The sequence below is a fragment of the Gambusia affinis genome, linkage group LG08, assembly GCF_019740435.1.
Source record: "Gambusia affinis linkage group LG08, SWU_Gaff_1.0, whole genome shotgun sequence".
Lineage (NCBI taxonomy): Eukaryota > Metazoa > Chordata > Actinopteri > Cyprinodontiformes > Poeciliidae > Gambusia > Gambusia affinis.
In genome coordinates this window covers 5,298,218-5,325,695 of record NC_057875.1, presented here as the reverse complement: position 1 = coordinate 5,325,695, position 27,478 = coordinate 5,298,218, and the positions used below count along the sequence as shown (strand labels likewise).

The 27,478-nt window shown below is 38.0% G+C and overlaps 2 protein-coding genes across 9 annotated transcripts in view; one reads left to right on the top strand and one right to left on the bottom strand.

Annotated features, from left to right (window-relative positions):
* The window catches only part of reln (reelin), a 156,547-nt gene extending 131,241 nt beyond the window's left edge, over positions 1-25,306 (top strand). The window contains exons 49-65 of one of the 7 annotated variants that reach the window (XM_044125992.1): positions 369-562; positions 812-1,062; positions 1,144-1,298; positions 2,337-2,551; positions 3,198-3,375; positions 5,237-5,412; positions 5,503-5,609; positions 6,323-6,565; positions 7,292-7,467; positions 7,541-7,614; positions 9,042-9,203; positions 9,293-9,450; positions 10,245-10,464; positions 11,382-11,579; positions 12,487-12,585; positions 15,910-16,036; positions 20,368-23,052. In XM_044125992.1, the coding sequence (XP_043981927.1) occupies positions 369-562; positions 812-1,062; positions 1,144-1,298; positions 2,337-2,551; positions 3,198-3,375; positions 5,237-5,412; positions 5,503-5,609; positions 6,323-6,565; positions 7,292-7,467; positions 7,541-7,614; positions 9,042-9,203; positions 9,293-9,450; positions 10,245-10,464; positions 11,382-11,579; positions 12,487-12,585; positions 15,910-16,030 (2,727 nt within the window). In that variant the 3' untranslated portion in view covers positions 16,031-16,036; positions 20,368-23,052. Of the gene's footprint in view, positions 1-368; positions 563-811; positions 1,063-1,143; positions 1,299-2,336; positions 2,552-3,197; positions 3,376-5,236; positions 5,413-5,502; positions 5,610-6,322; positions 6,566-7,291; positions 7,468-7,540; positions 7,615-9,041; positions 9,204-9,292; positions 9,451-10,244; positions 10,471-11,381; positions 11,580-12,486; positions 12,586-15,909; positions 16,037-20,367; positions 23,053-23,157 lie in introns of those variants that run through there. The other 6 variants (XM_044125993.1, XM_044125991.1, XM_044125994.1 and 3 more) reach the window with 6 other exon arrangements.
* A 150-nt stretch (positions 25,307-25,456) lies between these two features.
* Positions 25,457-27,345, bottom strand: LOC122836216 (protein Bouncer-like). 2 transcript variants are annotated; one of them, XM_044126012.1, is made up of 3 exons: positions 27,107-27,345; positions 26,251-26,407; positions 25,457-26,168 (listed from the first exon to the last, which is right to left on the bottom strand). In XM_044126012.1, the coding sequence occupies exons 2-3, from the start codon at positions 26,292-26,294 to the stop codon at positions 25,709-25,711; spliced, it is 504 nt and encodes a 167-aa protein (XP_043981947.1). In that variant the 5' UTR covers positions 26,295-26,407; positions 27,107-27,345; the 3' UTR covers positions 25,457-25,708. The 2 variants fall into 2 exon arrangements, with proteins under 2 accessions (XP_043981947.1, XP_043981948.1); XM_044126013.1 differs by lacking the exon at positions 27,107-27,345 and adding an exon at positions 26,584-26,696.
* Between the last annotated feature and the right edge of the window lie 133 nt (positions 27,346-27,478).

The window sequence follows — 27,478 nt, the reverse complement described above, 5'->3', positions numbered from 1 at the left end:
GCTGAAAAGCTACTTGAAAGTTAGTTTTCTCTTATTTCATATTTTGCTCCAGAAACTAGGCCATAAATACCTGGTAAGTCTTTCTTAAACACCAAATAAGTCATGTTTTTTATTATAAAAGCAATAATAAAGGGCGGTTTTAACAGTTATCGTAAATGTTTTATTCAGTATCAAACTTGCTCTTTAGTTGGAGCCCTAAGGAAATTAAAGGGGTTTAAGGAATTTCGTGGCAATGTTAGAAAAACATAAATTATACCTCTATACATAAGTCAAACACTTTGTGACTTCAAAAATACTTTAGAAAGTAAAGAATTTGATTTCAACATTTGATTTTCTCAGACTACATCTCTCCATGTGTCTTTGCGCAGTCATGCACCCGTCAGCTCGTGACGGTGGATCTGAATCTGACGAATGCGGAGTTCATCCAGTTCTACTTCATGTACGGCTGCATGATTCCTCCCAGCAACCGGAACCAGGGAGTCCTTCTGGAGTACAGCTTGAACGGGGGAATTAACTGGCATTTACTCACAGAGATCTTCTACGATCTCTACACCAAACCTGGGTGAGTTTTATTCCTCCACTGCCCCGCCCCTAGTGTTCGACAAGGTAGTGCACAAAGACGACAACAGGAAGAAGTTGGAGGAACATGGTGCGCCATGTTTTTAATGCATGAACAAACTTATTTTAAAGGAAACACAGCGATTCCAAATTTGTGTTGTTTTTTTTTTTTTATATTGGCAAATTATCAACAGAGTTTTGCTCACATTTGTAATGGAAACACAGCTGCAGTTTCTGTGTTTCATCTTCTCAGGTTCGTAAATGTGCTGCTGCCCCCTGCTGCACGTCAGGAAGGAGTGCGGGTGCGGTGGTGGCAGCCGCAGCATGAAGGAGCAGACCGAAGCGACTGGGCTCTGGACAACGTCCTCATCGCCGGATCAGACCCGCGGGCCCAGATCTCTGACACATTCGGAGGCGTGGCTCTGCCTAACCATGAGAGAGCACCTGCAGATGAGACTTCTGGAAGAGTCAGTCTGCTGAATGAACAGGAAGAAACGCCAATAGGTGATTCAACAACCACCGCCTGTCACTGGGAAACACAGGCGTTTCTTTAGGTTTCTAATCTTTGCTTCGTTTTGTTCTCAGTGAGTGACCACTGGCTTTTCTCTGAGGATTGCTTTGTGCAGCGCTTCTGCAACTCCCCTGATGGTGTGATGGTGTGTGGAAATGCAGATGGGAGAGAAGTGTATGCTGTCACACATGATATTGTTCCAGACAAAGGCTGGGTCATGCAGTTCAAGGTAATAATGCCAAGTTTATTAATATAGTGCTTTTCAGCAACAAGATAGTTCAGAGTGCTTCAAATAAAAACATTATAATGAACAAACAAAAAAGAAACATTACATTAAAGTGGCACTAAAACATTGGGATCCAGACTAGAATTAATCTATAGTGACCTATTATTAATAAAAAGCAAATATAACTTGTGTCTTTCAGTTTTCTGAAAGTTTGTTCCAGATTAGAACATAAACTGAATGCTGCTTGGATTGAATGTTTGGTTTTGGTTCTGGGGATGCAGGTGAGAACCAGAAAACCCGAGAGGTTCTGGAAGGTTGATACAACAGCAGATCTTTAATGTGTTGTGGTGCTGAGCTGTTCAGTGATTTATAAACTAAGAACATAACTTTAAAGTCTATTCTCTGAGCTACAGGGAGCCAGTGGAAGGACTTTAGAATTGGGTGATGTGCTCTGACTTCCTGGTTTTAGCCAGAACAACAGCAGCAGCGTTCTGGATTGGATTGATTTTCTTTAGGCAGACCTATGAAGACACTGTTGCAGTAATCAATGTGACTAAAGATAAACGCATAGATGAGTTTCTCTAGACCTCACTGAGACATTAGTCCTCTAATCCTGGAAATGTTCTCCAGGTGATAGAAGGCCGATTTTATAAATGTCTTTATGTGACTCTGAATGTTCAGATCAGAGTCCATCACTACACCCAGAATTCAGGCCTGATCGCTGGTTTTCATTCATAATAACTGAAGTTGTGCACTGACTCTAGATCGTTCCTCTTTAGGTCCAAAGATAATAACTTCAGTTTTATTTCTGTTCAGCTGGAGAAAGTTTTGGCACATCCACACATTTATCTGTTCTGAGCATCTACTTTGAGTGACATCGTAATGTAGAGCTGCGTATCATCTGCATGACATCTAATCTTATTACTTGTTATAATCTGAGCATTAATAGACATATTTAGAGTAAAATCATTGCTTTTGCATTTTTCTTGATCTGAATAGTCTCCTTATCTAGTGAGTAAACCTTTTCATTGTCTCTTTTAGATTGCTGTTGGCTGCAATATTCCAGACCGTCCAGCAGATCGACAGATCCATGTTCAGTATTCGGTAGATTTTGGAGTTACATGGAAGTACCTGGTCCCTCAGTGCCTGCCTGCTGACCCTCGCTGTGGCGGTCAGGTCTCCCAGCCATCAGTCTTCTTCCCTGCTGAGGGCTGGAAAAGGGCAGTCTACCCACTTCCAGACAGCATGGCTGAAACGTGAGCCGTCCATCACCTACCTCCGCATGGTTTTAGCTAGCCTTCATGATAAATATTAATATCAATATTAATATATAATACATCAGATAGAATAGTCAATATCCTCACTTTCCTAAAACAATGGCCTAAGTAGCATTTTGCCAAAAGAATCCCCACCTCTGTCTTTCCAGAAAAAAACCCCAACTTTTTTAGGAAGATGAGGATATACAGAATATTCACTGACCTATTGGTACCTGAGCCGATCCAGAACTGCACAGCATTCTGAAAAATGTAGGCAGAAGAAAGGCATAACCTACTCAACCTCTTATGGCCGGCTAAGCAAGACTGGTGGAATCAACTAACTCTCTCACGTTTTGGTTACCTAGCAACAACCAGTTGAGTAACTGGTGCAGCAGCAGTTCAAGGTTTTGCCACCGTGCTTCATAACTGCTTAAAAATAAAAAACGATGTTGACTGAAAACTCTGGATAAAGGAGGAAATGTCATGGCATCAGTTTGGCATTATTTCAGATATTTAAAACAGAAAAAACAATCAATAATTATTGACCATGGACTGAAATGAAAGTCTAACCAGAGGCTTCATGTACTGAAAGTTTAATTAGTCATGTGATTCTGTGTTGCTGAATGAGGCTTGTGCTTGTCCTCAGTGCGGTGCGGTTCCGGTTTTACCAGCAGCACTCGGACATCCAGTGGGGTGTGGAGAACCTGTACATCGGGCCGCCCTGTGACGGCCACTGTGGGGGACACGGAGACTGTCTGGATCAGCGATGCATCTGCGATCCAGGATTCACCGGACCCAACTGTTACGCCAGTACCGCCCTAAAGGTAGCTTTTAATCCGTCTTTATGGGTCACCTTCAGTGAAAGAATGAAGTCAGAGATGGCTTAAAGCAGGTGTGCCAAACCTGAGGCTCGGGGGCCAAATCTGGCCCACAATAGCTTTTTATTTGACCCTCTATTGCAGTCGTCCCCAACCCCCGGGGCACCGACCGGTACCTGTCCGTGGACCAATTGATACTGGGCAGCACAAGAAAGAATTAAATATTTCCCTTTTAAGTGTTATCCGAGTCTGGATGAGCTTTTATTTTGAAAATCCTTTGAGCGGGTTCCCTCGGTTATGACTTGCGCCCCAACATTGAGCCCACAAGCAGAAAAATGAGTAAGAAACAGATCAGATTCTTTGGATAGTTTCTTTGTGAAGGGAAAAGGCCTAGAGAAGAGACAGGAGGATGGATTTATCCTGGTGGGTGATTCCCACATTCAAGCTCTGCATGGCATGCGGTGACCGGCTCGTTAATGAGGCAATGAAGCTTCAAACTGCTTCACCAAGTAGAGACCAAGCACCCTGAGCATAAGCAACACTTCAGGTGTCACTGTCTCTCATCACTCCCAGGTGGGAGCGTCTGGTTGCAGAGAAACAAGCTAAGGGCTCCCTTTAGTCGATATCATGAGTTAAAATTTTCACAAAAGTAAAATGTTTGTTTTTGTAGTGCATCTGTATCTTATTTTGAAGGGGTAATAGGGAAGTGGTCGAGACAAGAGGAGAGGAGTAGCTTGTGAGTCTTAAGTCTGCTTCACACGGCACGATTTAAGGATTGCGGGCCGATTTTCAAAACTTCTGTGACCACAGAGCCGATAAAAGTTCAACAGGTTCGGTCGGTTCCTGTGTCCAGCCACACGGCACAAACCGATTTCACTCACGAACATCCGATTCCTGAAAAAAATCCCGTAAACCCCCCAACATGCCATATGTTAATTTAGAGTAACAAACATGGATGACGGTGTAGAAGCAGTAGTGACAGTTTGATAAAAGACGTAGCAAAAAGAAAAAACGTTTGATAAAAGACTGCGGGAGCAGCCGCCCTATTTGCTGCACTATGCACTAGACCGGGTTCTCAGTTGCTCAATGTCAGCTGTTTGGGCTTCCCCTCCGTTCTTACATCACAGCGCTTTCTGATTGGCTACCTGTCACGTTCAACAGGCTGCATTCTCGGTCCTAGTCAGAGAAAACCCCACAGGCTGCAATAATCGGGCCAAGATAATCCAACACGTTTGAAAATCTCCAATTTTAGATCGAGCGGTCCCGACGTTCTACGTAACCCAGCTGGTCAGAATGTTCTGAGATTGTCATAAAGGGAAAGTTGGGGGAAAAAAATTAAAATTTTGTCATGTAGTTTTCAATTTATTGCAAATTTTCTACAAAAATGTTTAAAAACATTGGGCTTAAATTAGTAACTCCAACCTGAATGTGGCAGTATTTACTTCTAATGAATTTCCTAACTTCACATCGATGATCAATATGGTGGAAAAAAAGTCACAATTACAGTCCTACAGGAAACCAGCTATTGCAAAAATCCTTTTAAAAATTTCTGAATTAGCACCATAAAAATCAGGGATTTTGACTTTGTAAAAATATCACTAAATCACGACATAGTGACATTTTTTAAAAGTTACACATTCCAGCTTTAAGTATTGACTCAAAAGGGCTGAAAACAAATTCACACCACACTTTTCAGTTCTTTTTTTTATTATTTCACAAATATGCTTTGTAAATTACCTTTTTGTTTACATCAATCCCTAAATCGATATGATGAATTATCCTGTTGAATCATGACGTGAGCACATTTCCAAGCCACTGTGTGATTTTGTTTTGTTGTTTTAACACTTGTTGTTTTTTTCTTCTGTAGGCATCTTTGAAGGAGCGCTTTGACTGGGAAGGGGGAGCCGGACCTCAGTGGCAGGTGCTGGAGGGCGGGAAGCCCTGCACAGACTGTGGCGTTCTGGTGGAGGGCACCGCTCTGTATTTTGGAGGAGCTGATGCCAGGCAGGCTGTCACTGCCGATCTGGACCTCCGGGGGGCCAAGTGAGTCCCATCACTCTTAGGGAGAAGATTTCTGTTTAGTGAAACTCCTTAACTCCTTAATGTTGCTTTTTTTTATATTTCTGCTGATAGGTTTGTGGAGTACTGGGCCAGGATCGGAAGTGACGACAACATGACCATGTGCCACCGTCCCACATGCCGTAAAGAGGGGGTCCTGCTGGATTACTCCACTGATGGAGGTCAGTGAAGCTCAGGCTGTTACCTAGCGGCACCTTTAGTCACCTGGATTTACCTCTGCATGTGCTGTACAATGGCTGCTAGAAGTGTTTTGTTCTTGACTTACCATCCAGAAACCAATTGCTGCATTCTTGTTGGTTGTGCAGGATGCTCAATTAATGCTTTTTAAAGATGTACGGTTGTATAATTGCATAATAACTGAATTGAGGGGCCGAGAACTACAAAAACACAAAATCTTAACAAGTATTTTTGGTCTAGTTTTATATCTTAGTGTGCATAAAATAAGACAAAAGCAACTCATTCAGCTTGTTTTAAGTAACTTATTCCTTAATATTGATAAAAGAAATACTAGTTCCACTGGCATATCTTTTAACTTATAACAAGACATTTTTCCGATGTTATAAGTGAAATAATCTGCCTGTTGAACTAGTACTTTTTGATCAAAATTAAGATATTATTAAAACAATAATAATATGAAATATCTTGCTGAAAAGCTACTTGCAAGTCAGTTTTGTCTCATTTCAAGAGTACTAAGATATTTGCACTGAAAAATAGACCAAAATACTTGGTAAGATTTTGTTTTAGCATTGTGGACAGCAACACCTGATTTGGATTTAAAGTGACTTGATTATGTTTTGCACCACCCATACACCCATCCTAACCTGCTGAAGCAAGCGCAGTAGGTCACCTTTCATGTTATTCTTTGAACACTCAGGTGTGTCCTGGACTCTGCTACATGAGATGGATTACCTGAAGTACGTGTCCGTGAGGAGAGACTATATTGTTCTGCCAGAGGTGGCGCTGACTAACGCCACACGCCTGCGATGGTGGCAGCCTTTTACCGTCTCGTCAGGGTTGGCCACGCCAAGCCTGGAGAGAGCTCAGTGGGCCATCGACAACATCTTGGTGGGAGGGTCAGACATCAACCCGTCCACACTGCTGGACACCTTTGATGATGGTGAGTTTGGATGCGCTGATACAGTAGAGATGTGAATCTGTCTTTGTCTAGTAGTGATTTGATTCCAATTCTGTTTGAATTATGTGACTGACCAGAGGAAAAGACAACGTAAACTCGTAGAACATTTACTTAAAACCTTTCTAAAATGTTACACACTGTGTCAAATTTAATCATATTTAAACAAAAAATAGGTTTCTGCATAAAATTATGTAAGTTCAATTGCCAGTATTAGGTTAGCTGGACCGGCTGGCCTTTTCTCAAGTAAAAAAATATAAAAATAAATTTATAAATATAATTTTACAAAATAAAATTTAAAAAATATATAACTTACAAAACAAATTAGATGTATTCTATAAAGAACTGTACATATATACAAATGTAAAATAGAAAATACACAAATACATTTATATATTATATTTACAAAATCCCTATTCTGTAGATGTAAATTTATTTACAAATAATAATTTAGACTGCTTAAAAACTATATATCACCTAACAGATACTTAGTTTTCTAGTTTGCTAAAAAATTGAAACAGACTAAAATAGATTTTTGAGAATTTTAAATTGTTTCAGAATTTCCCAGGAGTAGAAATTGTGATTCTCTGTAGAGTCACAGAGAATCACACTATATTTCACTATAGAATAAATTTTTTTTCTGCACCTCTTTAGTCAGATCAGTGAAAACCTTGGTTTAATCACATCCTCATAAACCATTTGTTTCACTAGAGGGCGTTTCTCATGAGGAAAGCTGGAGTTTCTATCCTAACGCTGTGCGTACCGCCGGCTTCTGTGGAAATCCCTCATTTCACCTCTACTGGCCGAACAAGAACCAAGACAGGACACACAACATCCTTGCTACTCGAGAGCTTATAGTTCAGCCCGGATACATTTTGCAGTTTAAGGTGAGAATGAAAGCGTGCTCACAGTGGCATTTGTTTTATGGGTTTTGGGCCCTAAAACGTCTCATTTCTGCAGATTGTTGTCGGCTGTGAGGCAGACACATGTGAGGATCATCACTCTGTCCTGCTGCAGTACAGGAAGGACGCACGGTAAGAGAAACAAGGAGAACAATCAATCTACACTGCAAAAACACAAAATCTTACTATTTCTTTGTTCTACTTTTTAGTGCAATTATCTTAATACACTTGAAATAAGACAAAATTAACTTAGAACTTGCTCTAAAGCAAGCTGTAGGAATAGGAGTGCACCAATTGCAGTTCTCTGGCCGATCGCAGATTAACGATCTTTATAAAGCCCGATCTGCCTTTTCTAATTTTGGGCAATACTAATATTTTTTGTCCGAAACGTCGCTAAATATAACAAGAAAGTTGCTGATTTGCTAACTGTGGGTGACTATTTCCTGTCCCACAGCAGGGCAGAACAGGACAGCGGCTGATTTTTAGACCTTTGCTGACGTAGATAAGATCAGTTGGATAAGATCAGCTTTACATGTAAGCATCATCTGATCACCCAAATTTAAGGAAATTGGAACTGAGAAATCGGTGCACCCCATATAGGAACTTTTTTAAGTCAATAATTTCTTAATATTGATATAAAAAAGTACTAGTTAGAATAGAATAGAATATACTTTATTGATCGCCAAGAGGAAATTGCTTATCAGTTGACAAGCTACTCCGTTCAACGCGTTCAAGATTAATAGTACAAATATGACCATAAGCTATAAAATATACAGCTCTGGAAAAAATGAAGAGCCCACTGCTCTAAACCCCAATTAAAACCTCTTGGTTACTCCACCAGATATTGATCTCTGAACTTTTCCTGAGTTAAAACATTCGCATTGTTGTTTTCTTTGCATTATTTGAGCACTGAACGCTCTGCATCTTTTTTGTTATTTTCACCATTTCTCATTTCTGCAAATAAATGCAAAACTTTTGCTGGTAATTTCAGAGACATGTTGTCAGTAGTTCATAGAGTAAAAGAACAATGTTCATTTTACTCAAACATATAAATATAAAGAGTAAAATGAGAGAAACTGATTATTTTAAGTGGTCTCTTAATTTTTTGCAGAGCTGTATATATATTTAAGAGTGATGTAGGTCATTCAAATATGACTGAACACAAATAAATAAATGAAATAACAAGCATGCACATGCAAATATGTTTATCTATAAATAACCTGTAGATGAGTGGCTACAGGTAGAAATTATTTCCTGTGGCGCATTTTGGTGAAAATTAGCCTCTGTAAATAAATAAGGTTTATTAAATAAAATTAAACAATCTGCCAGTGGAACCGGATAAAATGCGACGTGACCGTTCAGACTGCAGATGCTTTGAAAACAAACTAGTACCTCCGAGATCAGATTGGCAAAGATCAGATTTTTTTGGGTGGAGTGAAAAGATTGGGATTGGGTCTTTCAGTGAGTACAGGTCGCATTTGAGGAAAAAAATATTGAGTGTATCTACAAGACCTAATTTTAAAAATCTTGAGTTGTCCCTTTAACTTCATCACCTCCAGGTCCGACTCGTGGCAGCTGGTCCAGTCAGAATGTCTTCCTTCGTCTGTGAACAACGTTGGCTGCTCCCCCTTCCAGTTCCACGAATCCACCATCTACAGTCCGGTTAACAGCTCCACCTGGACCAGAGTCACGGTCCAGCTGCCGGACCACGTCTCCTCAGGGTACGAAACCAGACGACGCGTTTCACAAGATCACCGTTCAGTTCTCATGGCATCAGTGTGAAGCATCTGCAAACTGGTTGATGTTTCAGAGCTACGCAGTTCCGCTGGATTCAGAAGGAGGGAACAGGAGAGAGGCACAGCTGGGGGGTGGATAATGTTTACATTGGCGAGGTTTGCCCCGGGCTCTGCAGTGGCCGTGGCTACTGCACGAGTGGAGTGGTCTGCATCTGCGATGAAGGATACCACGGTGAGTCACAAGATATATGTCACTATAAGGCTGAGCGACACAGATTAAAATATAATCTCAGATTTCTTATTTTATATCTGATTTTAATCTTCATTTTTCCCAAAAAATAAAATATAGAAACATGACTTCTCCCTCCTGTGAGTTGCACAACAAAGTATCAGACCCAAGATGCAAGATTTTTTCTTTAACTATGAGGAAATAGTTGTAATATTAACAGAAAGAAAATGGAGTTTTACCAGAATAATTTCTTAAAATTACAAGAAAAAAGTCAATATAATGATAAAAAAGCTTGAATAATTAATTTTTCTGTCATTTTTCTTGTGGAAGTTCTTATAAAAATTGCTACTCTCTTAATATTCTGAATTTATTTTCTAAAAATAAAATCTTCAAAAACCAAAACTTCAATTAACTGATTATATGGATTTATTGCCCAACCCTATATTAGACGCATCACACTTTTTTCAAGAAAGAATTTGCTAGAAAGAACATGGAAATTATTACCATCAAATATTTTGGACTTTTCAAACTCAAAAATAATAATAAAAAAAATATATAAAACATTTTAAGATTATTCTCAAAATTTGAGTATTCATAAGCAAATTATTGACTTCTAGAAACTCAGAAATTCCTGTTTTTTATTAGAAAATTTCTGCTTCCTTTTTAGTGGAAATTAATTATTATTATTTTTTAATTTTTTTTTACAATGGCCCTAATGCTCCATTGTAGTTTTACCCTTGCTTTGGTGAAATCGAACACTCCTAATTCATCTCCCTCTCCTTGTGTCCCACCGACAGGCGATGACTGCTCCCTCTCCAGCACAGACTTGCCGAGCTCCATCAAGGACAACTTCGAGTCCGGGGCGGTGTCTCCGGAGAGCTGGCAGCTGATCCACGGCGGCGGCGTGGGCAGCGGCTGCGGGCAGCTGTCTCCACATGCTCACGGAGACTCTCTCTACTTCAGTGGCTGTAAGCTGAGGCAGGCAGTTACCAAACCGCTGGACCTCACTAGAGCCAGGTACAGGTACTACCAAAACATTCAGTTACTACAGCTAGAAATTAGCAATGAGGCCTGAAATCTGGGAGCAGTGATGGATTCGGACCTGAACCTTCAGAGCCACATAAAGACAATTACAAAGTTCTCCATCACTCGGATCCAGAACGCTGCTGCTGGAGTTCTGACTAAAGCCAGGAAGATAGAGAACATTACTCAGTCCTAAAGTCCTTCCACTGGCTCCCTGTAGCTCAGAGGACAGACTTTAAAATTCTGTTCTAAGTTTATAAATCGCTGAAGGGCTCAGCACCACAACACATTAAAGAGCTGCTGGGGTTGTATCAACCTTCCTGGTTCTGCTCTACATCTAGAACCAGAACCAAACATGAGAAGCAGCATTCAGCTTCTATGCACCACAAATCTGGAACAAACTTCCAGAAAACTGCAAAACAGCTGAAACACTGACATCCTTTAAATCCAGACTAAAAACCCACCTGGTTACAGTTGCTTTTGAATCATAACCAACGAAACATTGACCAGCATATTTATTAACATCCCAGTTGTTCAGTGTTTCTTCAACATTTCTATATTTATTGAGGTATACTGATTTTATTATCTTATCCAATTATTTGACTTGCCTTTGATAGTCCTATTTTCTAAATGTTGTTATTCTTTCTTGGTGCACAAATGACAATAAAAGGAATTCTGATTGCGATTCAACCTTTTTTATGTGTATTGATCATTTTCATAATTTCACTCAACAAAATGTAATGTTTATTGGTTTCACAATTGGTGACTGTATTATGTTTTTATAAAGAAAAGCAACTTGACTGATTCATAAGCAAATCATAAAAAGATGTCTCCTTATCTCTAAAACAGACCAGATGTTTCCATGTCTACATTTCCTCTCTCTAACCCGTCGTCTGTCTGTCTCCTTGCAGCAAGATCATGTTTGTGCTGCAGATCGGCAGCGTAGCACAGACAGACAGCTGTAACATCGCTCTGGATCAGGCCGACACAGTGGACCGGGCCGTGCTGCTGCAGTACAGCGTCAACAACGGAGTCAGCTGGCACGTGATTGCCCAGCATCAGCCCAAAGACTTCATAAAGGCCCAGAGAGTCTCCTACAACATCCCACTGTGAGTTTATTAGAAAATGCACCGAACTGCTAAAAAGATGGATTATTTGTGATTATGACTAATTTATTCATTTATATAAAGTGTCTTACAAAAGCTTCCATCTTATGTTTAGGGCTGCAACTAAAGATTATTTTAGTAATCAATTAATTCTTCAATTATTCTGGTAATTAATTAATTGGGAAAAAAGGCACTTTCTGCAGATTTTTAATTTAACCGCCTAAGCGTTTTTATACAATATTAGAAATATATTAAAATATGTAAATAAACAAATCAGTTCCATTTTATAAATAATAAAACAAATATTTTATTGCCTAAAATGCAGCAACATAGCATTTCTTTAGAAAATCTGAACGAGGTGAAGCTAAAACTTTACGAGTTTTTTCAAAGGTGTTTTTACTTTAAATGCAGTTTGTATGTATTTTTTGTACAGTTTTGGCTTAAAAACTCCTCTGAATGTTTATTGTTTCATAAAAATCTTTATATTATATAAAGTTTGCATTCTGGAGAAGTTTAAAGCAGGGTTAATTATTACACAATATCCCAGGCTTTAAAGATGCCAATGACTGAATATATTATCTGAAATTAAAGTTGAGCACAAATGAGCAAAACTAGGTCACCTTTACTTCCTGACAGGAAGTTGTGGTTGTTTTTGAAGGATTCTGATTGGCTGGCATAGTTTCTATCTTTGCACTACACTGCCCCCTATGGGTTTGGCATTTTTAAAGCAATGCTCATGTGAATGAAAACAGTTTGGAAACCGATCCCATGTGTGTAACATATTTATTACAAAATAACTAAAATAATTTACCTACTGACTTAAATCTCCCCTTTTATTTTTAAAGTGCATGTTGCACTGGTTTATGCCAATTCACTAACTCACTCCACAATGTTTCTATGTCCTTCCCAGTGAAGCGAGGGTTAAAGGCGTAATGCTGCGATGGTGGCAACCCAGACACGATGGTGCAGGACATGACCAGTGGGCTTTGGACCATGTGGAAGTAGTTCTGTGAGTACCCAATCCCAGTCCAGCTGTTGGTAAACTCCCACCCACCCAAAACCGGCCCTGACAGATCCCTGAGCATCCCCTATCTCAACCTCTGCCTCACCGCAGTAAAAAATATTTCCTTCCACTCCACACAGAGCAGGAAATTCACACCAGGGTGGTTTAGTGGAAAGGGTGTTGTTAGATGATTGCTGTTTCGCTTACAGCAGAACAACAGTTGCTGTTGGATCATGATATTTTCAGTTAGGCACTTTCCACACAAACACGGTGATGTCATACAAGTTAATTACCTAAATACAATCATATGTAGCTTTTAACTCTGGGTGTGTCTGGGTTTTTTTCTGGCTTATCTTTTATTTTTAGCATTAAAATGCTTATTTGATTTAAACAAACCAGTCAAAATTTACAGTATTCGTTGTTTTACTTATCTGCTCTTTGTGGTCATTATAAGTAGAGATGCACTGATCAGAGATTTGTGGCTGATATCTATTTTAGCTGATTTACAAGTTTTCTTTTAAGAAATATTCTATTTGTAAATATGCTTAAAGAATTTGTTAAACTCAGGACTATGTTGTAGCGTTATCTTACTCAGCATTAGAGGTGGGCAGATCAATCCAATGTATCAATAATATTGATACCAAGTCAGTATCAGATCAATAATAGCATGATAAGATCGATGCTTTAGTTTCAAATTCCCTCTTAAAATGTATTGTATTTTTGCATTCTATTTTCTCCATTCTACCTAAAAGCTATTGTTTTGATTTGCTCTCTAATTATAATTTTTTTAATTTTATTTATTGAGAAAAAAATGTACAAAAATTTATGTTTTTCTATTGTTTGTGTTCTATCATTTCATAATACACAGTTTTGCATAAATGTGTATCATGCAATTTTTTTCGTATTTTCATTTTGGGTTCTTGCTGCTTCTAAAAGCAGCCCAGTTTAAAAAAAAATCCACCCTGGTGATTTTTTGGCAATGACTCAATATTTTTTTTGGTGTCAAAAACTTCTGGAATGTCTCACTAATCAGCAGGCCCAGCTCGTTACTTAGCAACCGCACCAGAGTTTCGCCCGTCACCTAGCAACCCAATCTAGGTGACGGGTTGCAAGCTGTTGAAAACAGAGCTCTCTCTCAATGATAGCACATCTACAAAGCAATGCGGGTAAGTTTCATTGAGTTGAGACACACTGGGGCCACTGATTAAACTTTCAAAATTAAGTGGCTTTATGTTATTAAAGATAAAGTTTAATCAGTAATACTTTTATAACAAATTTAGGTCAGATCATAATTTCTTGGTTATTGTCAAGTTGCATAAGAAAGACATTTTGTCAACTTTGTATTAAAAGTCTCATGATTTTCCGAATGATACTTTATGTCAACAGTTATAAATATTCATGAAGACTTACTCATGTTCATGACAGGTGCTATGTCATGTTCATGACGGTTTCATGACAGTCTTATTCACAACCCGTCAAATACAAGATAAATCTTGATAAATGTATACATTTTAAAGGTAAATGTTACCAAGATAAATACTAAAACTATTCAAATGTGTTGCTACTCCATTTTTGTTTGTTTCTTGAAGAAGGAAGTTGTCCTCATTTTTTCTTTGGAGGTTTTTGTGTTGTTTCCCTCAGTGGTCCTTGGTGCAGCGCCACCACAGGTGGGGAGGTGAACATGATTTTCAAGTAGTTTGGATCATTTGACACAGTGCAATGTGAAAGATAACCACACGAGCTGAAAATTTAACAAATGTTGCCACATACAGCCTGCCACATACCGGTCAGGCAGTATGTGGCGGTCCCTGATTGGAAGAAACTCACTGATCTGGGTGAAAGGTCATCTGACTCTGGTCGCCAACAGTGCATCTCTAATTATAAGACAGGGTAGCTGTAGCTGATTTCAGATGAATGAGCCTCATTCATATTGTTTCACTGAATATTGCTTTTATTATTACGTTTCTTGCATTCTAGATTGTTACACTTCCTATTTTCAGCAGCTAAACTCTGAAACAGCTTAAATTAAGAGTAGAGACTCTGCAGAAGACTGAAGATATCATGAACATAATCACTGCTACACTGGTTGGTTCTCCTGGTTCATTACTAACATAACACCGTCATAAAGCATTTTAATGCTTCATGTTGGTGGTGGATTCACAGCAACATCCCATCACACAGATTGTATTTCAGATTCTGCATAACAGTCATCTCAGTTCAAATTATGCAGATTTGCTTCCACACACACTAATAAGCTGACGCCTGAGCTGAACCTGGCCAACCTGGCCCTGACCCTCTCACTGCAAAAACACAAAAACTCACCTCAGTTTTTTGTTTCGTTCCTGTTGCAAATATCTTAATATAATTGAAATAAGACCAAACTAACTTTTCAGCAAGAGATAGGAGCTTGTTTGAAGTTAATAATTCAAAAGCAGAGCCAGTCCGAGACTTTTTGGGGCCCTAAGCAGATTTTCATTTGGGGCCTCTCATTCCAACATGTCAGCACCAGATGCTTCACAATTCCTAGGCTTCTTGATGTAACACCTCTACTATAATTAGCATAATTTGTAGCTAGCTGACATCACACCAGTGTTGCCATTGATTTTATTGATTGATTTTAACCTTACAGCAGTCACAAAATAAAAAAAAACAAAAAAAAAAAACTTGAATTTAGAAATTCACATTGGCATTTAAGTGTCATATTATTTAAACTACTTAAAAGTGACACCAGCTGATAATACATTTACAATAAACAACAGGAGCTATCAACAGGAATTAGTTTTTCCCACGTTGTGAAATAATCTGCCTGTGTAACCTTCTCATTAATGTTATTGACTTAAACTTACTTGTATGTTAGTTTTGTCTTATTTGCACTGGAAACTAGACCAAAATCCTTGGTAAGATTTTGTGTTTTTGCAGTCCTCCTTCCTCCTGCCTTTGCTCGGTTTTCAACAGTGTCTGCTGAAAAGAGTGACCCTCACACTTTGCTCTGTTTATTTCTCTCCACCCGCCACCACTCCTCCTACACACATTTCCTCTCACTCCTCCTACACAACCTTTCCTTCTCTCTCATCCTCCCTTTGCTTCCTTAACACCTCTGCCAAACTTTCACCGTCCTTTCTCTCTCTTTTCGTCAACCTTCTCAATGAATGGATTTCTCCTGTAAATCTTTCTCTCTCCTTCTTTCTTTTTTGGTTGTCTTCATTTTTCTTACCTCTCTACTGTCTCCTGCTTCATATTTTCTTCCCATTTTCTCTCTCCTACTTCCTTACACTTCTGACTACCTCTCTTCCTTCCTCTCTCCCCCACTTCGGGCCTCTGCCTCCCCAGACTGGGGCTCCTTCCCCCCCAGACCTTTCTACAAGACAGCAGTCCCCACCTCCTGCCCATCCCCTCTCGCGCTCTAACCTCTGCTCTCTTCTGTATTCTGCTCCCTCTGGCATGGCTGTAGTGTGAGGTAAGTTTTCCGCCACTTCCTGGATGCAACCCCTCCCTCAAACTCACCTCAACCAACACACAGACCCTCCTTCCACTCTTTTATTTTCATTTTTAAACTGCAGACACCTTTCCATGATTTTAAGTATCTCTTTTCATCAATACTAAATTCATCGCCATGCTCTCCGTGCAGGGGTGAGCATTTGTCGTATCGTTTATTGCGATAAGAATTTCGATTTAGCGTTATCACAATAAATTCAGATTAATTGTTTAAAAAATAAATTCTCTGTATTGTCTGGAATATTGAAAGAATAGTTCAGATATCTTGATGTACTGGAAATACGGCAAAACTAACTTACAAGAAACCTTTTGGCAAGACATAGGAGCTTATTTTAGGTCAATAATTCCTTAATATTGATGAGTTCTAGTTCCACTGGGAAATTATTTCACTTCTAAAAATATATTTCTCCCATGTTACAAGTGAAATAATCTGCCAGTGGAACTTTATCAATATTAAGAAATTGTTTACTTAAAACAAGCTTCTATATCTCTGAAAAGTTATGTTGAGTTAGTTTTGTATTATTTCAAGCGTAGTAAGATATTTGCACTAGAAACCAGATCATAAAAGGTTTGTGTTTTTGCAGTGTAGAGATCGGTGGATAAATCCAAAATATCTGTATCAATGCCAAGTCAGTATCAATATGGGATCAATAGCCGTGTGATAATATCAATACTTTAGTTTCAGGTTCCCTCTTGGAATTTTATTTTTGCATTGTAAATTCTCAATTCAACCATATAAAAGATTTTTGCATTGATTTGTTCTCAAATTATAATTTTTTACACTTTATTTAGAAAACAATTCATACTAATTTCCTTAGTTTTTCTATAGTTTCTTTTTGATTAAAGTATTTTGTTAACACTTATAAACTTTATCTAAATTCATATTAATTCAAAGGAAAAACACCTAAAGGTCAGAAGTTTAATCATCTTAAATAGTGAATATTGGTATTATTGATACTATATTTTCATATGCCATGTATTCTACACACTTCTATTTGGTATCTTTGCCTTTGAACTTCATGGTTTGGGTCCATTTGGACCAAAGTTTTAACTTTCTGGCTGATGTTGCTTCAGTATTTCCACGTAATTTATTTGGTGAAGTGCACCAGTTCCTCCTGCAGCAAAACCCCCACAACATGATGCTGCCACCCCCGTCCTTCACAGATGGGATGGTACAAGTGTCCCTGTTTTTCCTCCAAATTTAACAATCATCATTATGGCATTCTTAAGGTTAGCGTCCAATATGGCTGCTAAAAGTATAATAGTCAAAGTTGCAAAGTAACACTTCTTACAGTTTGTATTACAATAAATAAAATACACACATACTATAAATATACCACTACTTTTTGATAATATAGTTCTTTTAGAGTTTGAATACCTAAATGAAGAGAAATACAACACCAGAGCTATTAGCCAATCTAGCCAGTTTACTAACTTGCAGATGGAAAATATCCTGACAACACTAAGCTAAAAGGTTTTACAGTTTTTAGAGAAATCTGGACTAGATTGTTCAAAATCTAAAATGCTTAAATGGATCAAACCTGAACTGGATACATCTAAACCAAACATTCAAAAACAATTTATTACAATTTTTACTCAATTTATGAAAACCAACAAAGAAGATGCTTAGTTTTCCCAGGAGTGAAACCAAAATGTTGTCCAGTTCTCGTGAACCCAACTCGTACCTCGTCTCGTCTTGTGAGCCAGATGTTTCGTCACCCTCTAGTGTTTATATGTGTGATGTAATCCATCGCTACACGTTTTGGTTTTTGAGACTACCTCAGCTCCAAACCAATTTATTTATTTCCATTTTGATCCGAATATAAACCGGATGCGTACAATACTGTACGTCTGTGCAGTTCAAACACGGACCGTCTGTCCCCTCCTCAAATTAAAACGTCACTTATAAAGCTGAAGATCTCACATCATTGCTCTGAAATAACTTCACATTTCAGCTTTCAGTTTCCTGCATGGCTCCATGGATCAACCAATGCAACAGCGCTCCATCCTCCTCCCTCACAATGACTGATTGTCTGTCTGACAACAACAGCATCAGGAGCTTCATCCTTACGCTGCAAAACACAAAATACTACCAAGAATTTTAGTTCTAGTTTCTAGTGCAAATATCTTAATACACTTGAAATAAGACAGATGTAGTAGCTTGATTTAATTCAATTATTCCTTAATATTGATTAAAAAAAATACAAGTCATAAGTAGAGATGCACCAACTCACTTTTTTCTCTTCTGATACCTAAAGTAAAAATAAATAACAAACTGAAACTAATAAAAAACAATAGGTTGAGTACTTTGGCCAAACATGTAAAAATAAGCTGCATCAAACCTTCTTTCAAATGGTTCAGAAAGTACAATGAGGAATTTTAAATATAATTTAAAATCAATAATAAACCATGTCGTCAATCAGAGGAGAAAGCATAGAGTTAGACAGAATAGATCTGCCCTTATGGATTGGTAAGATTGTCACCGATACTTGATTTAGAATTTTTTTTATATAGGAACCGATATCGATATTAGTATCGGATCGGTTCATCTCTAGTCAACAGTGAAATAAAAGAAACAAGAAACTTTCAGGGAAAATGTCTTGAATAAGCTCATATATCTTATTGAAAAGTTACTCGCGAGTTAGTTTTCTCTTATTTCAAGTGTATAAAAATATTTCCACTAGAAACTTTACCAAAAAGTACTTGGTGAGATTTTGTTTTTACAGTGTATACCTCCTTGGTTTCTGATTAAATGTCAGAAATGCAGAAAATGAAGCTTTCCATTTCTCTCCTAACACACACACCTCAACAGGCATTCCTAACGCTTCCACCCATCACACACACACACACACACACACACACACACCCCATCTCCCACCTTCCTTTGCCTTCCTGCCCACCCACCCGCTTCACAGAGACCCCCTGCCTGCCCTGGCTGTACTCCCGGCTCACTGGCACCGCCCTGCTGGATGGAAGAGGCAATGAACAGGCTAAGCAAGAGTGATCTTCTGCAGCTTTTTAATTTATTTTTTTGCTGTTATTTCCAGCGCCTTGCAAAAGTATTAATACTGCTTGACGTTTGACAGATTTTCTCACATAACAGCTACAAACTTCAATGCGTTTGATTTGGGTTTTATCAGATCGACACAAGTAGGAGAAAACTTTTGCTTGTTTTGTTTTGGCATAAAATGTTTTATTATGTCTTATTTGCTACATAATTCACATTTAGTCTGACTGATTGGAGAACATCTGTGAAGATCAATTTTTAAGGTCTGGACTTTGACTGGACCATTATATCGTAAATATACTTTCATGGTAACAAGAGCAAGATATTTGGAATCACAAATCTAAATGAAGATGAAACTCCTTTTCATTTCTTTAATATAAATATCTATATCATAGGAATTACTTCATTGTTTATTTTTTATTTGTGTATTAGATTTCTTAATCTGGGACTTGAGTCAAGCAGTGAAAAAATTATTGAATCTTTGAAAGGAAACAAAAGTCACAAAATGTAGATATTTGTTTCTGTTTGGATTTTCAGAAAGTTGTATTTTTTAATTTTATTTATTTATTTCGAAAAATTTTCCTTCTTGCCCTGACAAGTACAAACAAAACACAAAATTTTACTCTAATGAAGAAGCCTGATTTCTGTATATAAGGGAACTGCAAATAATTGGACATTTGAAGCATAAAATGTATGAAAAAGTAAATATTTTGCTCCACTTTGTGTTGATACTGAAAATCCCAATGAAACATTGAAGTTTGTGGTTTTTATGAGTGAAATTGTGAAGAACTTCAGCGGTTTTAATAGTTTAGCAAGCTACTGTAGCTTTAAAACCCTTTCCTGCTCAGGACCCTCCACTTCTGGTTTTTATTTACTTTTTTTCTTTTTTAAACTCTGACCTCCAACACTTTGTGTCAGAGTGAAGCTCTCGTATTTGTGGATCTTCGTACCGTCTTGTCTTGATGACTGTTGTAGCTAGCTGCATCATCGTTTTCGTGCAGAAATCCAAGCTAGCAGTAGAAGTTTTCTGTTTTTTCGTATCTGTTCAGTGTTTGAGGTCATGGTTGACTGAAAACCAAAGCATGAGAAATGAAAACGGAGGTGAGAGAAATCTGAAGCTGCGTTCAACCATCCGTGTGTTTGCATGTTTGGATCCGTCCGGTGTGAGAACGAGGGGAAGTTGCAGCTTGCTTTTACTCTCACTAATCTTCACACTCCTTCCTTCTCTCTCTCTGTCTCTCTCTTTTGTTTTGTTTTTTTATTTTACTGACTTCATCTCCCTGCAGCACACGCAAACAAAACTACATGATGAGCTTTGCCAGACAGACCGGGATGCGTCACTACTACAGCCGCAAGCGGCGGGCACTGCAGCAGCGTGCCTGAATCCCCGCCCCCTTCCTCCTGACCGCATTTCGCCCCGCTGTGACCCGTCCGCCGGTGGATTCAAGTCGTCCCGCCCATCTTCTGCTCGTTCTCAACAAATCACCTTGGCTTTCTCAACCAAACCCAGTAAAACTCATAACGAAGGAATAAGGCGGCCATTTTGGAGAGGATGGTCCACGGTTTCTAGTTCTTTTGTAATTGTCGCTGCCATTCCTTGAAATCCTTCGCCGTATCCCTTCTTTTCCTACCACACTGTGAAATTAAAAGATGATTTATCACTGCTGAACTGACCAGCTGATTGGAGAGTAGCCTCCCAGTTCCACTGAGCCGCCTCCAAAGCTGCCAAACCAGTAAGCCAGGAGAAGGACACACAATGACCATAAAGGAGGAACAACAATGAAGCTTAAAAAAAAACTGAAAAAAAAAAAATAGAGTACTGTGTTCTTGGTGTTCTGTGTGTTTGTGGGTTAATTTTGTGATAAGTTGACTGTGGTGTTCCGTTTATTTGTTTGTTCGTTTTCTACTAATTCATATGATATTATAGGGGAGGGACTGGGGGATATGCTGGGTTTTGTTTGCCTTCTCACGTTTTTTCTTTTCTCTTTATTTTTTGGATCATGTGAGCAACGAGCAAAAAGCCTCAACAACAACCAGAGAAGGAAGGAAAAGATTTGCACAAAAACTAAAAAAAAAAAAAAAGAAATTATGGGGAAAACTTTTTTTTTGTTATTGTTTTTTTATATATATGTTGGTTTCCGAAAAATACAGATATTTATGGTAAATGGTTCTTCACGTAACCTATTTAAGATGCACTGTGCGTGAAATCTGTATGTTATTTTCCAGTGTTAAGTTATTACAGTCGAGTCAGGCTCTCGGACTGCAACATCTCCCCTCTTCCTTCACTTTCCTACGATGGCGAACTGGAGCTGATCTGGATTTAAAAAAAGAAGTACTTTTCCACCAAAAACTCTCACAAATTTTGAGGTGAAATACAGAAATTTACTTGAAAAAATAAGGAAATTCTGAGCTCAAAAAGTTGTAAATTTGCAGTCCAATCTCAAATGTTTCTAGAAAAACACTTGGAAATTTCTGAGCTCAAAAAGTCAAATGTGAGAGAAAAACTCAAATTTTTAGGTCAATTCAGTTTGTGGAAAAAACGTTGAATTTTGAGCTTAAAAAGTCGGTAATATGCAAGAAAAAAACTCAGAAATATTGACAATTATCTCCAAAATTTTCTAGGAACAGCTTGAAATTTCTGAAAAGTTTAATATTTTTACTTTTGGAACTCAGAAAATTACCAAAAGTTGTGAATTTTTTACATGGAGCTCAATCATTTCCACCTTTCTTATAGGAAATATTGCAAAATTTATCAAAATGTGTTTTTTCTCCCAAATTTTTGTCTTGACCACGTTTTGGGTTTTTTTTCTAGAAAATTTCTGAGATTAATCTCAAAGTTCCTGAGTTTAGGTTTTACAAATTCATTACTTTTGGTGCTCCAAAATTTCTGAGATCGATATCAAAGTTTGAGTTTTCTGGGGGAAATTTACTACTTTTTCTTTTCTATCTATGACTACCCCAATTCGCCGTCGTCCTTTCCTGTTTTCTTGTGCTGTTTCCTCCCTTTTTCCTCCCACATCCTCTCTCTCTCTGCTGATTTCTGGTACCTGGAGGTGAGGCTCTATTAGTGTCGTTTATGGACGTCTGTGTAACATGGACCCTCTGACCCTCAGTGTAACTCCAGTATAGCAATTTCCTGTATATATATGTATATCCACTATGGGGAGACCCAGCAGCCTTATAAAAGGGAAATAAAGAACTGTCAAACCTCAAACTACATTTTGTCACATTTTTCCTCTCTTAAAAGCCTACATATTATCAATCTTTTAGAACTTGAGAAAAATCACCTTTAATTTCTAAACTACAAACCTCTGAGAAGCAGCAGGTAGGCCTGAAGCCGTTAATCTGATTGATTGATTGATTGAATGGAAGAGGATTAGGGCCACTAAAGTTTTTTTTTCTCAGAAATCTGACTTGAAACAATTTTTTCTGACAATTGACTTTTTTTCAATTTTTTTCCTCGATTTTTGGAATTTACTTTTTCATTAGAATTCTTTAATCTGAATTATTAATTATTCTGAATTACAACTATTTTGCTAGTCTTTTTTTGTAGTTATTTTTTCTCAATTCTTAGAATTCTAACATTTTCATTAGATTCTTTAATCTCTGAATTATTTCTCATTTTTTTCCTCAGAATTCTGAGGTTAAAGTGGGAAAAAAAGGAAAACGTAATTTTTTGCTTCTGGTTAATATTTTTTAGCCATTGATATAGCAGGTACGACCAGGTTTGTCTTATTTACGTAGTGCTTTAAAAACGTCTTCCACAACATTATTACATCTGAAATATTTTATTACAGATCTTGGATTAAAAACATAAATACTACTTAAAAACATCGTAATAAAAGCGTCTGGCATTCGGATGGCGCACACTGCAGTTTTCAGACTGCGTGTTCGCCCCTCAACTTCTCATTACCTATTTTACTCACAAACAAGTAATAATAAAGACAGCCAGAAGAGTTATAAGAACATAAAATGGTTTGACCTTGACCTCCGAGTTACAGTACGGCCAGTCACAGCAGCTGAAGGTCATGGCGTAGATCGTCCCTCTGAGCCGGATGTCGCTTTGTTTTCCGCAGCTCTTCACCGGAAAGCACCCCCTCGCCGACAGGGCAGTGACGTTTCCATAGCGACCCAGCGCCTTGAAGCACAGCTCGCGAGGAGGACACTCTGTCACAATGAGTTCAAAGGTCATCGCCTCCTCCGTCTTCAGGATGGGGCTGTAATAGCACAGCATATTCCCGCAGCGCAACGAGGGCAGAAGAAGAAGAAAACACAAGATGGCGACAGGCAGGAGCTGCAGAACGTTGTGCCTGGGGAACAAGATGAAGGGAAAACTGGACAAACTTTTTTTACTGTCATAGATTTACTACAAAACATTGTAGATTTTTTCTGGGAAAGTTGTTAAATAGAAAAAACCCCTGAAATTTCCTGATTAATTCCAGAAATTTTCTAGAAAAACTTGGAAATTTCTAAGTTCCAAAAGTCAAAAATTTTCAACTTCTGGACTTTGGGAGATTAATGAACATTTCTGAGTTTTTGGTACAAATTTAACTCCCTCCTCTCTTTTTGAAATTTACAATGGCCATAATACTCCATCATAATAATCCATCGTAGCACAACTGACTTTTCAAACTCATTCATTTTTATTTTTTTTACATATTCCTTTCAAATTCCCTTGTCTCTTCTAGAAAACTCTAGGAATGTTTTTTAACTTTTGAAACTAAGATATCTCCATCTTTTCCGAGGTATCAGGAAGCAGCAGAGATTCTGAGCTTTTTCTATCAAATTTTTAGATTTTTCAAACTCAAATATTTCCTTGTCTCATCTGGAAAAATTCTGAGATTAATCTAAAAATTTCAGAGTTTTTTTATAGCAAATTTTTCACTTCTGGAGCTCAGAAATGTTATTTTTGTAGAAAATTGAGTTTTTTGGCTGAATTGTATTTTCCCGCCCCTCTGTTTCCTGCCGCCCTAAGACGCCATCTTAATGTTGCGTTATAGACGATTTGAGCAAGATATTTTTAAAAGCATCTCCAGGTTCGGAAAGTTTCTCTCAAGCTTTAAAAATTATGACAGATTGTTAGTACAACGGCGTATTAGAGTCATTGTTGAAAAAAAAAGATTTTTTTTATTTTTGCCAGAAGACAAAATTTTTTAGATTAATATCAAATTACCTAGAGATTCTTTTTTTCAGAATTTATGCCAAATTGGCATAAATTTACTTCTCCTTTTTTTTCTAACCAAAAATTTTATATTAAATGATCTTGGAGCATTATGAAACCTTTTTATTAAACTTGAGTTAGAGGGGGGGAAATTAATTTCTAGAATTTTTATTTGGGTATCAAGTTATAAACTAATTTCATTTATTCTTTGACTTCTTGTTTTATTCACATTTTAGTTACTGCTTGCTAATTGAATTTTAAATAAGTTTATTTATTCTGGTGTACTTTTACTTTAAACTTACTGCCTCCAATAGTTTCCGTTTTGTCAAACATGTACTTGTTTTATTTGGAAAATCATATTGTACAGTTTTTATGTGGTTAGGTGATTTACTGATTACATTTAATCAAGTTTGAGACCAATTTGTTATAAATTGCACAAAAATCAGGGATTTTAAGAAAAAGTCTAATTTCATTTTATCAGTTGTAACAAGTTTGAAGGAATTTTAATGCAACATCTGTGTTTAAGTTGGATCAAAGGTAACACACCCAACCTTTCATGTTGGCAGGTTATTTATGTCACTAAAAAGGGGCTTAGTAGTCAGCTTTGTGGTACTTTTATGGGAGAATATTAGTGACATCCAGGTGGAATAGCTACGTTTCCATTACCAATATGCACAAAACTTTAATATTCCACTGGTGTCAAAAAACATTTTGCAGTTGTGGCGTTTCCATTAAATAAGTTTATGGCGCAACAACATCCTAACACTTCCTGTCTTCTTTCCCACTATCTGGTCATCACCCAACTTACAGTGCAAAAAGTGTTTCTATTGTTTTGCAACATTTATTTTTGATACAGCTGGGAAAAAAGAAACTTCACTGGCAGGTTTCCTATTAAGCAAGTTTATTTTTGTAATTCCAAGTTGTGCAAGTTTATGGAAACAAGACAAACCCGAGTTGATTTCCCTTTCCATGACTTTAGTCATTTCACTTACTTTGTTAGCATGCTTTTAACAGGTGTTACCAATTTCACTGTCACACCCAGAGTGTTAAAGTTAGAAAGGAAATGCAGTATGATTTTAGTGAACTTACCCAGCCATTTCACAGAGTTTAAGTCCAACCAGCCAAATTTAGTTGAACATGAATGTTTTCACTCAGTGTCTTTAGAAAAAAGTCACACCTTTAAGTACACCTGCTTTCAATAAACAAGACAATTATTTCTCAATCATGGTGCTTTATTGACCAGCCGCCAAAGTCAATGAGGAGGATGGATGAACAAGCCAACCTTTTCTCTCCGGCTTAAACATGTGAAAACCACCAATAACTTCATTACTATTTTTACTCTTCAAATATTTTCACATCAATTAAAAAAGTTAAAGCATACAAACATGTGACTAAATGTGAGTCTACTTTTCAGAACAAGGGTTAGGTCCAGTGGTAAACAGGCCTCCAATCCGTCTTCAACACAGTTATAAGTTTATATCAGAAGATGATGCGGTTTGGTTTGAACAGGGTCTCTGGAGCGTCTTCATTAGAGTGGAGAGGAGATTACCTCGTCTAGTTTTGAACCAAAGTGATACAATCAGGCTGGCGTTGACCCTTGGTGTTGGGTTGCATTTGGTTCCACAGCAGCAGCTGTGAGTGAGGTCGTACTGTTGACCCCGATATCTGACCACTTCCTGGGAGTTGCAGAGTTTGATATCCAAGCAGCCTTGAGAGGACAGAACATGGCGCAAGCCATCCCATCCCCAGGAACTGGCACATCGATGGTTGGGCAGACACTCCGTGGTGAGGACTGAGCAGGGTACATTTTTGGGCATCAGGGGGCAGAAATTACAAAGAAGGTTCCCCACAGTGAAAGCAGGGAAGATCAAAGCAAAAAGCAAGAGAGTAGAGGTCAGGTGCCAGGCAGAAACATGGACATCCACTCTGATGGAAAGAAAAGAAAAAAACAGTCAATTAGAACATTAATTGTTGTCTTTAAGTATCTTTGTATGAATTGAATTCTTACCTGCTTTTTCTTTGGTACCCCATCTTCCTGTAAGTGTAAGCCATCCCCACCAACCAATTTAAATATGTACCAATGTCATCAGTTCCTCTGATTATCAATCACAAACAGGTGTGTTCAATGCCAGAGAGTGTTCTCTGCAGTCTTTAAGTGGGGGTTTCTAAAGAAATAAAACACTTATTAGCTAGATTCAGCAGCAGAAATTCTTCAGAAGCTTACAGAAACCATTTGCTTTAAAAAGTTGAAGGGTATAATTTAATTGTCTAAAAGTCCATTTGAATAACATTATTTTCTGAATGATGTAATTTTTTTTACATTTGTTTTTAAACTACTTACATCAGTTTCACGTTATTTCAGCAACCAAAGCGGATTCGAAAAATTGCTTCCGTTAGCTATTAAAACAGCAGACTCTGTTGCTGTTGGTGCTCTTATTTTGAAATGTAACCGGACGTTCTGTTAAGAGAGCCGGAAGGCGAAGTAATAGGAAGGCACTGCTAATGTCGGACCGGCTAACACAAACTGTCGTTATCAAATATAAGTTAATACGTTTCTGAGATCCTGGGTTACAACTATAAGCTAGCGAAACTAAAAAAAAAAGTTAAATAAAATCCGATACAATAAAAGTAAGCTAGCAATATTTTTAAAAAAAGGAAAAAGTCGGTTTCGTCTAAAACAAACCTGTTTCCACCATAAACGTATATAAAGAATAGATGCCTCATGCACCGCTCTTGCCTAATGCCGGTAATAAACCAAGCTATTAGTATTATATTGGTATTAGCTGGCATTTTGCAGGTGGACATAAATACAGTATAGCAATATTCTATTCATAAAAAAATAAACGGTAAAATGTCCATCTTACTTGTGAAATGTTGTCCCCCGAGATCTCACGTCAATAGTCTGTCGATCTGAACAAAAATATCCGGCAGTGCTGAGGCTTTTTTTGGTGTTTGGTTTAGCCAAGTAGGAGGGACGACCGCTCCAAGATGGCTGCCGTATTTCCTGCGCCAGAGCAGCCAATGCGGAGTCTACTCATTATATTATGTCCTCCACATCTTACTACTGTTGATGCGACGAGCGGCCACATTGAAACGCGGTCTTAACTGGGGGATAGTTGGAGTTGCTCCTAGTTTCCCAGTGGAAGATATGGCTCAGAGGGCGTTCCAGTTGGCTTTTCCGACTGGGTGGTCGGAATTTCCCAGTTCCGAATACAACTAGAACGCAGCATTAAAGT

Coding starts and splice junctions, on each gene's coding strand:
- LOC122836216 (XM_044126012.1), bottom strand. CDS start 26,294: ATGGCTTACACTTACAGGAAGATGGGGTACCAAAGAAAAAGCAG. Junction 26,169..26,250: donor GGGTACCAAAGAAAAAGCAG/GTAAGAATTCAA, acceptor TCTTTCCATCAG/AGTGGATGTCCATGTTTCTG.